Source organism: Mustelus asterias, chromosome 25 (genome assembly GCF_964213995.1).
Source record: "Mustelus asterias chromosome 25, sMusAst1.hap1.1, whole genome shotgun sequence".
Taxonomy (NCBI): Eukaryota; Metazoa; Chordata; class Chondrichthyes; order Carcharhiniformes; family Triakidae; genus Mustelus; species Mustelus asterias.
Window position 1 is genome coordinate 7,432,676 of NC_135825.1, and position 13,846 is coordinate 7,446,521.

At 40.2% G+C, this 13,846-nt stretch overlaps 1 protein-coding gene across 2 annotated transcripts in view; it reads left to right on the forward strand.

Moving 5' to 3' along the window:
- Nucleotides 1–8,796, forward strand: part of LOC144511771 (lamina-associated polypeptide 2, isoforms beta/delta/epsilon/gamma-like) — a 50,182-nt gene extending 41,386 nt beyond the window's left edge. For both annotated transcript variants that reach the window (XM_078242044.1, XM_078242043.1), the window contains exons 6-7: nucleotides 4,168–4,235; nucleotides 4,356–8,796. In XM_078242044.1, coding sequence (XP_078098170.1) covers nucleotides 4,168–4,235; nucleotides 4,356–4,704 — 417 coding nt within the window. In that variant the 3' untranslated portion in view covers nucleotides 4,705–8,796. The remainder of the gene's footprint in view (nucleotides 1–4,167; nucleotides 4,236–4,355) is intronic.
- Nucleotides 8,797–13,846: the final 5,050 nt, after the last annotated feature.

Genomic DNA, 13,846 nt, shown 5'->3' on the forward strand with positions numbered 1-13,846 from the left:
CCTGTGACCGCTGAAGTGCTCCCCAACAGGAAGAGAACAGTCTTGCCTGGTGATTGTTGAGCGGTGTTCATTCATCCGTTGTCGTAGCGTCTGCATGGTTTCTCCAATGTATCATGCCTCGGGTCAGTAACCAGAAGACACAGATTTGAGACAGTTGGCAAAATATCCCTGAGGAAAAATGAGTCTTTAATGGAGCAAGTTGTTATGATTTGGAATGCACTGTCAAAAAGAGCAGTGGAAGCAGATTCAACAGTAATTCAGAAGGAAATTTACTTGAAAAAGATAAATCTCGAGGACTGTGGGGAAAGATCAGGGATATGGGACTAATTGGGTAACTTTCAAAGAAATAGCACGTACACAAAAGGCCACTCTGTTCATTCCTACCCACTCACCTAAGAGCTGTCCATTCTTCTGGCTTCAACCTCTTGTGCATCCTACCTTGCCGTTAGTGACTGTGCCTTCCTATCTAAACTTCCTGCTTTTAATGTCTTCCTTAAAATTAATTTCTGTGAGCACCCTTTGGTCACCTATTCTAATCTCCTTCTGTGAAGTGCTGTAGGACATTAAGGGCACTTTTTAGAGAGCATGGGAACAAATGAGAGGGCATGGGATCCAAGGGGCTTTGCCTTGTGGATCCAGAACTGGCTTGCCTGCAGAAGGCAGAGAGTGGTTGTAGATGGGTCTTTTTCTGAATGGAGGTCGGTCACCAGTGGAGTGCCCCAGCGATCTGTTCTGGGACCCTTGCTGTTTGTCATTTTCATAAATGACCTGGATGAGGAAGTGGAGGAATGGGTTGGTAAGTTTGCTGACGACACGAAGGTTGGTGGTGTTGTGGATAGTTTGGAGGGATGTCAGAAGCTGCAGCGTGACATAGATAGGATGCAAGACTGGGCGGAGAAGTGGCAGATGGACTTCAACCCGGATAAATGTGTAGTGGTCCATTTTGGCAGGTCAAATGGGATGAAGGAGTATAATATCAAGGGTAAGACTCATAGCAGTGTAGAGGATCAGAAGGACCTTGGGGTCCGGGTCCATAGGACTCTTAAATCGACCTCGCAGGTAGAGGAGGTGGTTAAGAAGGCGTATGGTGTGCTGGCCTTCATCAATCGAGTGTTTGAGTTTAGGAGTCGGGAGATAATGATGCAGCTTTATAAGACCCTCCTCAGACCCCACTTGGAGTACTGTGCTCAGTTCTGGTCGCCTCATCACAGAAATAAATTGTTGAAAGGGTGCAGAGAAGATTTACAAGGATGTTGCCTGGATTGGGTGGCATGCCTTATGAGGATAGGTTGAGGGAGCTCGGTCTTTTCTCCTTGGAGAGACGAAGGATGAGAGGTGACGTGATAGAGGTGTACAAGATGTTGAGAGGTATAGATCGGTGGTTTCTCAGGCTTTTTCCCAGGGCTGAAATGGCTGCTACGAGAGGACACAGGTTTAAGGTGCTGGGGAGTAGGTACAGAGATGCCAGGGGTAAGTTTTTCACTCAGAGGGTGGTGGGTGAGTGGAATCGGCTGCCGTCAATGGTGGTGGAGGCAAACTCGATGGGGTCTTTTAAGAGACTTCTGGATGAGTACATGGGACTTAATAGGATTGAGGGTTATAGGTAAGCCTATATATAGGCCTAGGTAGGTAGGGACATGACCGGCGCAACTTGTGGGCCGAAGGGCCTGTTTGTGCTGTAGTTTTTCTATGTTTCTAAAAGTTTATTGCGGTGGTTATTGTTAACCGCTTTCTGCCTGAGAGGGGGTGGCGGGGAAGAGAACGATTAACCTTTGATGTCCTGCTCCTGATTCTTGACCACTCTTGTGATGGTTTGAATATGACACAGCTCTAATGTTCATTGTTAGTCGCATAGCCTGCTGCAATTTCACAATGTCCACTTAGCAAGGTTTGGGAAGACTTCTACAGCTCAAGGAACTGTTCCCTAGCAAGAATTAATGCTTCCAGAAAAGCATTTTCTTTACTGTATATACTTGTGTGACGAGTATGACTTTTGGCTGATGAAAAACAGTTTTAATATACCACGTGTAAATATTGCTCCCTAGTTTTTCTGGAATCAAAACCTGTTGTGATTATTTATTACTTACCTGTAATTACTATGGTTTATTAATTTAAAGGCATACATAGAACCTTTAAATTTCCCCTCTGGCAGTTCCCATAGTGGAATTGGCTGGGGAATTGGTGGAGGGAAAATCTAAACAATGGAATTGGCTTGGTCATTGGTACATCCAGCCTCTTGTGAAGAACTGTCATGCAATTGTGGAAGGCTAGGGAGGAAATTGCATGTCCCCTGGCCGAGATATTTGAATCATCGATAGTCACAGGTGAGGCGCCTGAAGAGTGGAGAGTGGCAAATGTTGTGCCTTTGTTTAAAAAGGGCTGAAGGGAAAAGCCTGGGAACTATAGACCAGTGAACCTCACATCTGTGATGGGTAAGTTGTTAGAAGGTATTTTGAGAGACAAGATCTACAGACATTTAGAGAGGCAAGTACTGATTAGGGACAGTCAGCATGGCTTTGTGAGTGAAAAGTCATGTCCCACAAATTTGATTGAGTTTTTTGAAGGGGTAACCAAGAAGGTAGATGAGGGCAGTGCAGTTGATGTTGTCTACATGAACTTTAGCAAGGTACCGCATGGTAGATTGTTGCATAAGGTTAAATCTCACGGGATCCAGGGTGAGGTATCTAAATGGATACATAATTGGCTTCTTGCCAGAAACCAGTTCTGGTCGCCACAGGGTGGTTGTAGAGGCCTGTGACCAATTATGTGCCTCAGGGATCAGTGCTGGGTCCACTGTTATTTGTCATTTATATTGATGATTTGAATGACAATATAGGAGGCATGGTTAAGTTTGCAGATGATACCAAGATTGGTGGCATTGTGGACAGTGAAGAAAGTTATCTCCGATTGCAACAGGATCTTGATCAGTTGGGCTAGTGGGCTGAGAATGGCAGATGGAGTTTAATTTTAGATAAATGCGAGGTGATGCATTTTGGTAGATTGAACCAGGGCAGGACTTACTCAGTTAATGGTAGGGTGTTGGGGAGAGTTACAGAACAAAGAGATCTGGGGTTACATGTTCATAGCTTCTTGAAAGTGGAGTCACAGGTGGACAGAGTGGTGAAGAAGGCATTCAGCATGAATTGGTTTCATCGGTCAGAACACTGAATACAAGAGTTGGGACATCTTGTTGAAGTTGTACAAGATATTGGTAAGGCCACACTTGGAATACTGTGTACAGTTCTGGTCACCCTATTATAGAAAGGATGTTATCAAACTAGAAAGAGTGCAGAAAAGATTTACTCGGATGCTACCCGGACTTGATGGTTTGAGTTATAAGGAGAGGCTGGATAGATTTTTTTCTCTGGAGTGCAGAAGGCTGAGGGGTGATCTTATAGAGGTCTATAAAATAATGAGGGGGCACAGATCAGCTAGATAGTCAATATCTTTTCCCAAAGGTAGGGAAGTCTAATACTAGAGGGCATAGGTTTAAGGTGAGAGGGGAGAGATACAGAAGTGTCCAGAGGGGCAATCCTTTCTCACAGAGGGTGGTGAGTGTCTGGAACAAGCTGCCAGAGGTAGTAGTAGAGGCGGGTATAATATTGTCTTTTAAAAAGTATTTAGACAGTTACATGGGTAAGGTGGGTATAGAGGGATATGGGCCAATTGCGGGCAATTGGGATTAGTTCAGGGGTTTTTTAAAAAAGGGCGGCATGGACAAGTTGGACCGAAGGGCCTGTTTCTATGCTGTAAACCTCTATGACTAATTGTCAATCAGTGGCTTTGGATGAGTCTGCATCTACAGGGGAGGAAAAAACAAGGGGCGGGGCTGTCAGTGTTTGTTATATTGCTGTACAGAATAATTATGTGTGTTTTCAATGTGTTGTTGGAGTTTTCGTATTTAGTTTAAGTAAGTTGTAGTCATTGGTGAAAGGAAACTATTGCTGCAATGTTGGTATTTGTTATTCAGCTGTGCTGGAGGGAAACATACAAGTTCTTATCTACACACTAGATGTGAAATGATTATTTCTTTTTGCAGACATCTGAATGCATCTGGGGGAAAAAGGCAGAACGCATTTTAATATTTGCAGTTCAGCTAGTTATACTTAGCTCGCACATCGCAAGGATTGAAGTAATTTTTAAAAATAATTTATCCTTTAATTGCAGCCAAAGGAGATGGGAGATGTGTTGACCCAGATGTTTCCAGATGAAATGAATTCACCATCAGGAATCAAGTAAGGACATATCCTTAGTTAAGCCTTGAGATCTCAAATACCAGTGGTTTGGGAGGGGTAAGGTGAGGGGCAAAGAATTCTACTGATAAATCTACGTGTACGTTTTGTTTCTCCGCACAGTGCAACACGGCGACGACCAATCAAAGGAGCAGCGGGTCGACCAATTCAGTACAACTTTGATGATCTGCTGACACGGGCCACAGAGAGACAGAACTATAAAGAAAGAAGAACCTATTTGGTTACAAAGGAGAACAAGCCATCGCAACGTCTCGTACCAGTGTGGCTACAGATCCTGCTGTTCATCTTTGTGGTGTTTCTCCTCTTCCTGGTCTATCAAGCCATGGAAAGCAATCAAGAAAATCCTTTTGCATACTTCCTGGAGAAATCAGACAGCCAAGCAGCATCTCAGCCAGAGCAGCTGGATACTCTAACCACACCAGACGTAGATCCACAGGTGGCTCCAGAGTAGGTGTACATGTCAAAACAGCAATGGTCTAAGAATTGAGTGGTTAAAGTATTAAAGTAGTTAAGCATTGTTGAACATCACTGCTTTAAACCAAATTTAGGGTTAAATTGTAATATCCAGACATGCCAGTTGCTGTCTTAAAAAAAAATAAAACTTTTCCCCCACCACCGATTCAAACCATGAAGTGGCTGTTAGATTTGTAATGTACGGAAAACTGTTGTCTAATTATTCAAACTGAATTGGAAGGAAAAATGATAAAATGGTGATTTAGCTGTATATGTTGTGAAACTTCTGTCTCAATACCATCTGATTCACAGGACACCATAGCCCTAACCTTCTTATTGACCTGTCTTAAATTATAGGCTAAATTACAATGTTAACACTCCACACCCAACAGACCACCTTATTTCATTCTTTAGCAATTTTACTCTTTTTAGTAGTCCCAATCACACTAACGAAATAAAATTTCCACTCTGATATTACTGCGAATTTCTAACATGGTGTCTCGGTCATTTTAATATTGGACAGAGGGAAAATCTTGAGGTTAGAATAGCTTTTTTTTAAAAAAATGTTGGATTTTGCAAGTGTTAAGCTTTTCAGTGCTGTCATATATAGCGACAACGATACATATAACTTACTGTTAATACTGGCTTATTATGTACTCAAATCTGTAGTGATTTTTTTAATGTTCTGAGTTAAGTTATAATTGAAACTTTAATCTTTCAAAAGTGTTTTTGTTTTTTTTAAATCAGAAAATTGTTCCAAGTTGTCAAATTTATGGGTCGAATTATCTTAACCAGGTTCATTTTGATATGTCTTGGAAGTCAGTCCTCCCAATTAAATAAACATCCAAACTATTGAAAGATTCAATTTTCTTAAGTTTTATTCATAATCATTCTTATGTCTATTTGTTGCATTTATTGCATGGTTTAACTCAAATTCTTTGCATTCAGAAGTGTATATATTCTTCACTAATCTAATATTATTGGGCACATCAAACTATCATCCGATTGCTGCATTTTGTTTTTAAGAGTAGTACAATCCCAGTTCAGTATTTTGCTTTCATTTTGCAGCTTTTCCATACGTTGCTATTGTCAGTGTGTAATTAGTAAAGAAAAAATGTCACAATTTCTCAGGCTGTAAATCTCGGTCTTCCTTTCCACTGCTCCGTTCCTTATTGTTTACATATACATGTACAGGCAATGATCAAATCCCTGATTGGTGTAATAGGATCACCGATGAATTGCTTCAAAACCTGCAATGTTTGGATTGATCATTATTGAGATAGATGAGAAATGTGCAGGAAGGATGTTGATGCAGCGTGTTTGATAATTGATGCATTCATTGTACCAGAGCAGTGAGGTAGGAACTTTGCCTCTGAGAGGGGGATCTAACTGGTCAAATTACCCAAGATGTGTTCATGCCCCTTGTAGTAGCAGATTACATAGCAGTAGATGCCTGAGCAACATTCCTACCTAGCAAGGAATATGGAGAGAAAAAAGACCAACAAATGCATCCGTCAAGCTCTTCCAGTTAAAATGTGGCTTTTGGATATTGGTGAGATTGACAGGTATCCAGCCTCCAATAGCTTTGCAAATTTTAGAAACTCTACTTGTGTTTGTTTTTATTTTAGAAAAAAGAGAACTGATGTAATTCTTGTAATGCTACGTCATGTGCCTTACTAATGGACATCTTTCATGTTATTAGCTTACCTATATCTCTCTGCTTTAAGTTTGAATTTCAAATATTACCAACAATTTTTTCAGAGAGACTGCTTCTAGTGTGGAGGTTGGATCAAGAAAAGCAGAAATTTAACTGTCTTGTTGATGGGCTCAGTTTGTTGCTACCAATTTCCTAGTAAGCTTTCCTCTGACATGAGATTCTGCAAAGTGTGAGCCAGGTTTTTGCAATGTTTAGCACTGAAGTTTTATTACAACATATGGAGGGGGGGGGGGGGGTAAAAAAAAACCCAATGTTTTGTATTTCCCCCCCAAAAAAATGTTTCAAATAGCTGAGTACCCTGAATGTTGAGAACACCTTGTATGGTTTTGGATTTTACTTGTTCTGCTTCACTTTATATTGCATGGGAGCTTGTATAGGCCACCAAAACAAATGGGCCTGGTTAATCTAACTAAATAAAATCTGTATTTATTATTAATACTCCATATTTTCATGACTTTGCAAAGGCAACATGCTGCCAGTTCCTGTTCTTTAAAAAGCTAAAAGTACAAACTCATGAAGAATGAGAGAGGAATTCTTGAAAGCAGTGTTTACATGATCTGTTTTAGTAAACTAGTACTTTAAAACCCATGGAATTTCTGTTGTGCATTTTTGAGTTTTTAAATGACTATTCCTCTTTTGTAATGTAAGCATTTCAGCTAACCTTTTTTACAGAGGGTGCGATTACTGTAACAGATGGATAAACTTAACCAGCACAAGCCATGGTGATCTTCCAACTCCAAAATAACCTATAATCTTCATAATTACAATAGCTCCTTGCATCCGCATCTGTAGTGAGGCTGTCACGTGTACAATGGAGCAGACTTCCAATGTAACATGTCCTAAGTTCTTTCTGAACATCTACTTTAAAGTTAACTGGAACACACCTTTGCTTCCTGTAAATTGTCTTTTAGAACAGCAATATCCTGGGTTTCCTTTCTCCAAAGACCTATATTTTGCTGGGAGTAGCACTAAGAAGTTTTACCTGTACGCCAAATCAATATTAACCATGCTTTTGGGACACTGCACCTACTAATGCACATTGCTTAATATCTAGAGTAAGCGGCAGCTTCAGTCTCTGGATATCTGAATTACGAATGCTGTTCTCCTGTTGATACCTTTTTGTGATTTTACTGTGTGTAAATGTAGGTATTCTTTTTGTAATGAACCCTGCTCAATTTTCATTGTAAAAGCGTTTTATCTTTGTGTATTTAGATAAAGATTAGCTGATCCACCGAGGATAAACACTTTTTGACTCCTGCAAATATGATTCATTGCAGCAGAATTTTCTTTGTTAACCATCCAGGTCTGTTTCAATTTCCCATTGTGTTAAGGTACGCCACTACTATTGTTTTATATTATAAATTTTGTTTTATTTTGGGGCAGTGGGGAGAAGGAAAAATAAATTCTCAATGATGTTGAATCTCAGCAAGAATTTGTGCAGTTTTCAATTCCATCCTCAAGTGGTGAAAGACATGGTTCCTGGCAGAAATGACTTGTTTTTAGTTTAATCAGTAAAACTCGACAGCTAATGTAATTAGACGCACAGCGGCACATCAACAAGCTTTACTCCATTAAATAAATAGTAATAAGACCGTAAGATCTTTACTGCACAGCTTGTTGAGCAGACAGTTTCCAAATCCTGAGCGCAGACTGGGCTACACTTTGCTGTAGCCTGCAGCACGAATGTTATTACAGAAGTGAAAAATCTCCAAATTCTTGTAAGATTGCAACTTTTAAAAAAATCTACATCTGTAGCCTTTGAGTAAAACTAAGATAAGAATTTTTTTTTGCAGTGAATTGCAGATTTGAAAATATCACCTACACTCTTTAAGATGCAGATTTGCATTCTAGGAATTTTTTTTAAAATGTTGTAATGATTAATTCTTGCTACCCTGAAGTGTGCCTTTTGGACACATTGTGGAATTGAGCATGTTTGGTCTACATCCAAAATGGAGAACTGTTACCAAACACAAACTTTTCTTGTTTTGAGTATTTCCTGCAGTTGTTCCTGGTTTCCAAACTGCTTTCAGCAGCTAAAAGACACCCACTTTTCGTTCCAATGGATAATTGGGAAAACAAACCTTTGTGGACTTGTACTAAATGTAGCTCAGTGGGTGTATTTGCTATTGAAGCTGTTTTGCTAATCTCCCTTCAAAGCTCACAATTAGGACCTGGTGAAATATCATCTTGTTTTATCCATAAATGGTGTCCAATTGGCTCAGAGTTCACATCGTAACTTCTGTTATTTCTCATTTGGTGATGTTTCTATATAAAGTGCTGTGTTTTGGAACGCTTTAAATGCTAGCTCTTGTCTTAAATGTGCCTTATTTATTAAAATTCCTTATCCAAATTTAAATAAAGTTTTGTATATTTAAAGTGTGCCTTCATTTTTTATGTATATATGTTTGTATGTATACACGAGACGGGGAGGATTAGGTTATCCTGACTGCTCATGTTATGTGAGTTGTCTTCTAACAAAACCACGCAAGCAGAAGATCTTTGCTCCACTGTCGCATCTTAACTGTCCATCTTTTCTGTATTTTGTCAAAACATGATTGTGTTTCTAAAGTTGTGATTTAAACAATGGTGGCCTTTTGGTGTTTCCCAAGTGACCATTTCTTTTAATGTCTGTGGTCATGGAGAATGAATGCAAGGAATCCCATGCCTCTGCCCAAACTTGGCCTTTGCTGTGTTGCACACACTTGTTCGTTGGGCAAGACAAACGTGGTTTATGTGGGCTTTTGACTTGAATGGGACTGTGGATACTACTGGTACTATCCCCTTTTTTCTGCTTCCTGCTGTTGCATTCCCAATCTTCTCCTTGCATGGTCTCTGCAAGCTTCATTGTGCTCACACTCCTTCCAAGCCAAAGTTAGCAAAATCTCCACAGAACAGAGATCAAATTAAGGATGTTGCCGTTTCAAGTAAACCAACAACCATAAACTTGCGTTCTGTGATTGTGCAAACTTGCTCTAAAAAATAAATTGAACTAGCAGGTCTATAATCTAGCAATCATGAGGCAGAGTATATTTAATTCATCAGTAAACTGTAAAATTGGCAAGCTGTGAGGTGGAAGTATGTTTTGTGGAAAGAACTTGCAAATGGGCCTGCCATTTGCCAAATGTTTGTCTTTTTCAGTAATCTAACATTTTAATCCTGAATCATTCAATATGTCACGTACTGAATCACACTTGCCGCACTAAATCAAGGAATAGTATAGACCAAACAAAGAAAAAGAACAAAAATTCATATGTGCTATAGTTGAAGATAAGTTCGGAGTCAGGTTTAGTAGTATTTTTAAATTGGCTCTTTCCTGACTTGCAAAAATGTTTCATCCTGAGTTAATAAGGGCAGTGTAGTTGACTCCCGCACCATTTGAGTTAAGCAAGGGAAGGTATAATTAGCTAGAGTTTCTCGCTCCTGATTGCTATCCAGCAATCTATACTGCAGGTGTCTGAGTGTAAGTGTTGGTTCAGGAACAGAATCAAGTTTGACTGATGCACCTCAATCTTTGTATGACCTGCCAACACTCACTATTAAGGCTTAGACATGAATGGAGGTCACGTGGGTTTCATAGTGGAGGATGATTGGTGTCTGTGGAGCTATCCCCCAACAAGGGGTCAGCATCTTTGAGAGAGGAGAAAAGGGCTAAATAAGACTCTGAAAATATGCACAGAGATCTTGAAGGATTAACCACCCATTGCTTCAGGAATAAGTGTTATGCCAACTTCATGCTGCATGATTGCAGTGCGCAGTCCACACTAACTCACTAAGCTGTGCTTTTTGCTTGGGGGGGCTCCCAAAATCATGAGAGGCTAGCACCAGTTTAAGCAAGCCGGCACTGCTTAAAGCCATCCTGCAACTCTTAAAAGGGAAAGTGCACTGTGGTTGAAGCAGATTTTGTAAGCCATTCTCCAACTTGGAGAAATATTCAAAATTGGCGCAACATAGGAGATACCCTGACACTGCACTGAGGATCTTGGTTGAGGAGGTGCAGAAGAGGAGAGATGCCATCTACCCTCAAAGGACTCGGACACAGTGGGACAAGTCCAAAGCTGTGCAGGCTTAGGTGGATTGCCCATGTTAAATTGCCCCTTAATGTCCAAAGATCTGTAGGTTAAGTAGATTAGCCATGGTAAATATGCAGGATTATGGGGATAGCACGGCCCTGGGTAAAAGTTGGTGCAGACTCAATGGCTTCCTTCTGTACTGTAGGGATTCCAGGAAGGTTGTGGCTATCAATGCCAGGAGTCAAGTCCCAAGGTTGTGGATTTGATGCTGCAAAAGTTCAGTGACCTCAAGAGTGACCATGGTCAGTGAATGAAACTTCAAATGCCATATCCCACCAACTGCATAACTAACCTCAGACACCACTCAGTGCAACACATCCTTAACACTCATCTAACAACAATCCTCATCAGGATTCATAGCTTCATCTTGTTCTAGCATACTGAGCACTCCTGTGAGATTGAGAATTGATTGTGCGTAATTGGGCCAATTCCACAATAGGACACACAAACAGATTTCGGAGGCTAGAAAAGAAACCCTTTCATAAGCTCAAGCAGTAACAATTTGATGAAACTCGGTGAGTGCTTAAAGTGTAGTTTTATTTGAAGTCTAGAGCTAGGTATATTTGGCTTCAAGTTGATTAAAGTATGGAATTCGTTGTATAACTTAATGGTTCAGGGCAAGGGCAAATATGACTACAAACTAATTGTATCAAGTAGAAATATTAATCTTCGCAAAAGTGAAGATGTGAAAACTCACTTAAGTTTTATTCCTTGGACACCACATCGCATGGGTCTCTGAGTGGAAGTATTTAATATGACCTCCAGCTCGCTGACCAAGATTAATCAAACCAGTAAGTGATTTGAGACTTCTTAGCAAGCCTGAAGTTGAATTGATTCCATCAGTGACCGCTATAAGGAGTATCTCTGGGAATGGAAGAAATTTGCAGCCAAATTATAATTAGTAAAGTTTGCAATGACAAATACTTAATTGTAATTTCAGTGATCATTTTTTTAATTGAGGTTATTTCAACATTGACCTTCTGCTTTTTTTTAAATTTTCAGTAGCGCAGATCATGAAATCTTTTTCTTTCCTGACCACAATGCAACTTTAGCCAGGACTAGGAAGGATAATTTAATCTTTTAAACAGGATGGAACCTTAAAAAATCAGAAAGTTCAGCGTAAGAAAGAAAATCCAAATGTTTTCACTCAGGAGTTACTATGGAAATTTATTGAAGCCAGCAATATAAATCAGATCAGGTCAATGCCTATCGGAAGAGAGGATAGACACAACGAGAAGATAAATAGCATTGTTCTACCAAATCAATGATGGGTTTAATGACCATTTTCCTCTTCCTAAATGGGTAGTTTGCAAATAACTTTACAGTGCGAGCCAGAAGATTTGACACAAAGATTGTTACATGGTGTTAGTAGGCCTATTGCAACTAATACTTTTCCACGTCTTCCCAAATTAACTGAGTTCTTCAACCAATATTGAAGAATAATTAATGTAACTTTTAAATGGTAATGGAGTAATTATTTTACCTACCCCATAAGTAATTCCTGGTATATGTTTGATTTGATTTATTATTGTCACATGTATTAACATACAGTGGAAAGTATTGTTTCTTGCGCGCTATACAGACAAAGCATACCGTTCATAGAGAAGAAAAGGAGATGGTGCAGAATGTAGTGTTACAGTCATAGCTAGGGTGTAGAGAAAGATCAACTTAATGCAAGGTAAGTCCATTCAAAAGTCTGACAGCAGCAGGGAAGAAGCTGTTCTTGAGTTGGTTCGTACATGACCTCAGGCTTTTGTATCTTTTTCCCAACGGAATAAAGAGAATGTCCAGGGTGCATGGATCCTTAATTATGCTGGCTGCTTTGCCAAGGCAACGGGAAGTGTAGACAGAGTCAATGGATGGGAGGCTGATTTGTGTGAGGATTGGGCTACATTCACAACTTTTTGCAGTTCCTTGCGATCTTGGACAGAGCAGGAGCCATACCAAGCTGTGATACAACCAGAAAGAATGCTTTCTATGGTGCATCTGCAAAAGTTGGTGTGAGTCGTAGCTGACATGCCAAATTTCCTTAGTCTTCTGAGAAAGTAGAGGCATTGGTGGGCTTTCTTAACTATAGTGTCGGCATGGGGGGACCAGGACAGGTTGTTGGTGATCTGGACACCTAAAAGCTTGAAGCTCTCTGACCCTTTCTACTTTGTCCGCGTTGATATGGCAGGGGCATGTTCTCCACTACGCTTCCTGAAGTCAATGACAATCTCCTTCGTTTTGTTGACATTGAGGGAGAGATTAATATTCCTGCACCAGTTCACCAGATTCTGTATCTCATTCCTGTACTCTGGAGTGTAAGGTGGTAGTTGAAAGAAGTTGTCTGGTATTTTAAGCTTTCCATTCAGATGTAAAGTCTCAACTTGGGCTAGAAGGTGTGTAGTCTAAACTACAAATTGGGAAATTCCATATAACAATGGCCTCAGCAATTTTTGTATTTACATGGACCTTTCCAAGATATTGTGTGAATTTTAATCACTGCTTGATAGATTCTGAATAATCTGCATTTTCCAATTGTTACAATCCCCATATTGAGGGATAACTATTGAAAAGAAATTAATTGCCTAAACGACCAACGTAAATAACTGAAGGACAATATTTTGCATTTTAAGATTTGTTGTAACAAACAACATCAACATGGTGTTATGACCACATGAGGGGCGAAATGATTCCCCTATTCTCCCACTCCAGCTTTGACCATAACTGGATCTTTTAGAGAATTTAGAGGGAATGTGGTTCACCAATTCTGTAAACATTCCAGTAATTACACTGTGAGGTTGTGAAAAATTATTCAGACAGAATTCCTTAGATTTAATAAAGAAAAATATGTTTTTCCGAGCTCAAAAAATAGTTGAAATGCAACCACCATTCATACAGTCACACGGCCCACACAAGCACAAGTACAGCTGGCAGAGTGCAAGGATAGGTTTATGGGATTTTTTAAAGACAAAACAAAGGAGTATACAGTTAACTGGTTCTTGGCCGGTCTCAATGTAGTGATTCAGCTTTGTAGCCATTCTGGCTAGCTGTCCTGGTTGTATGGAGCAGATCTCCATGTATTTTTTTGAGACAATCTTGGTTTGCTGTGGGGTTTTTTCTTCACAGGATGGTTAGTTTACAAACCGGTCACAGAATGTCCGTGTGGAACGTGGGTTCGATTCCCAGCTTGGGTCACTGTCTGTGTGGAGTCTGCACATTCTCCCCGTGTCTGCGTGGGTTTCCTCTGGGTGCTCTGATTTCCTCCCACAGTTCGAAAGACATGCTGGTTAGGTGCATTGGCCGTGCTAAATTCTCTCTGTGTACCCGAACAGGTGCCGGAGTGTGGCGACTAGGGGATTTTAACAGAA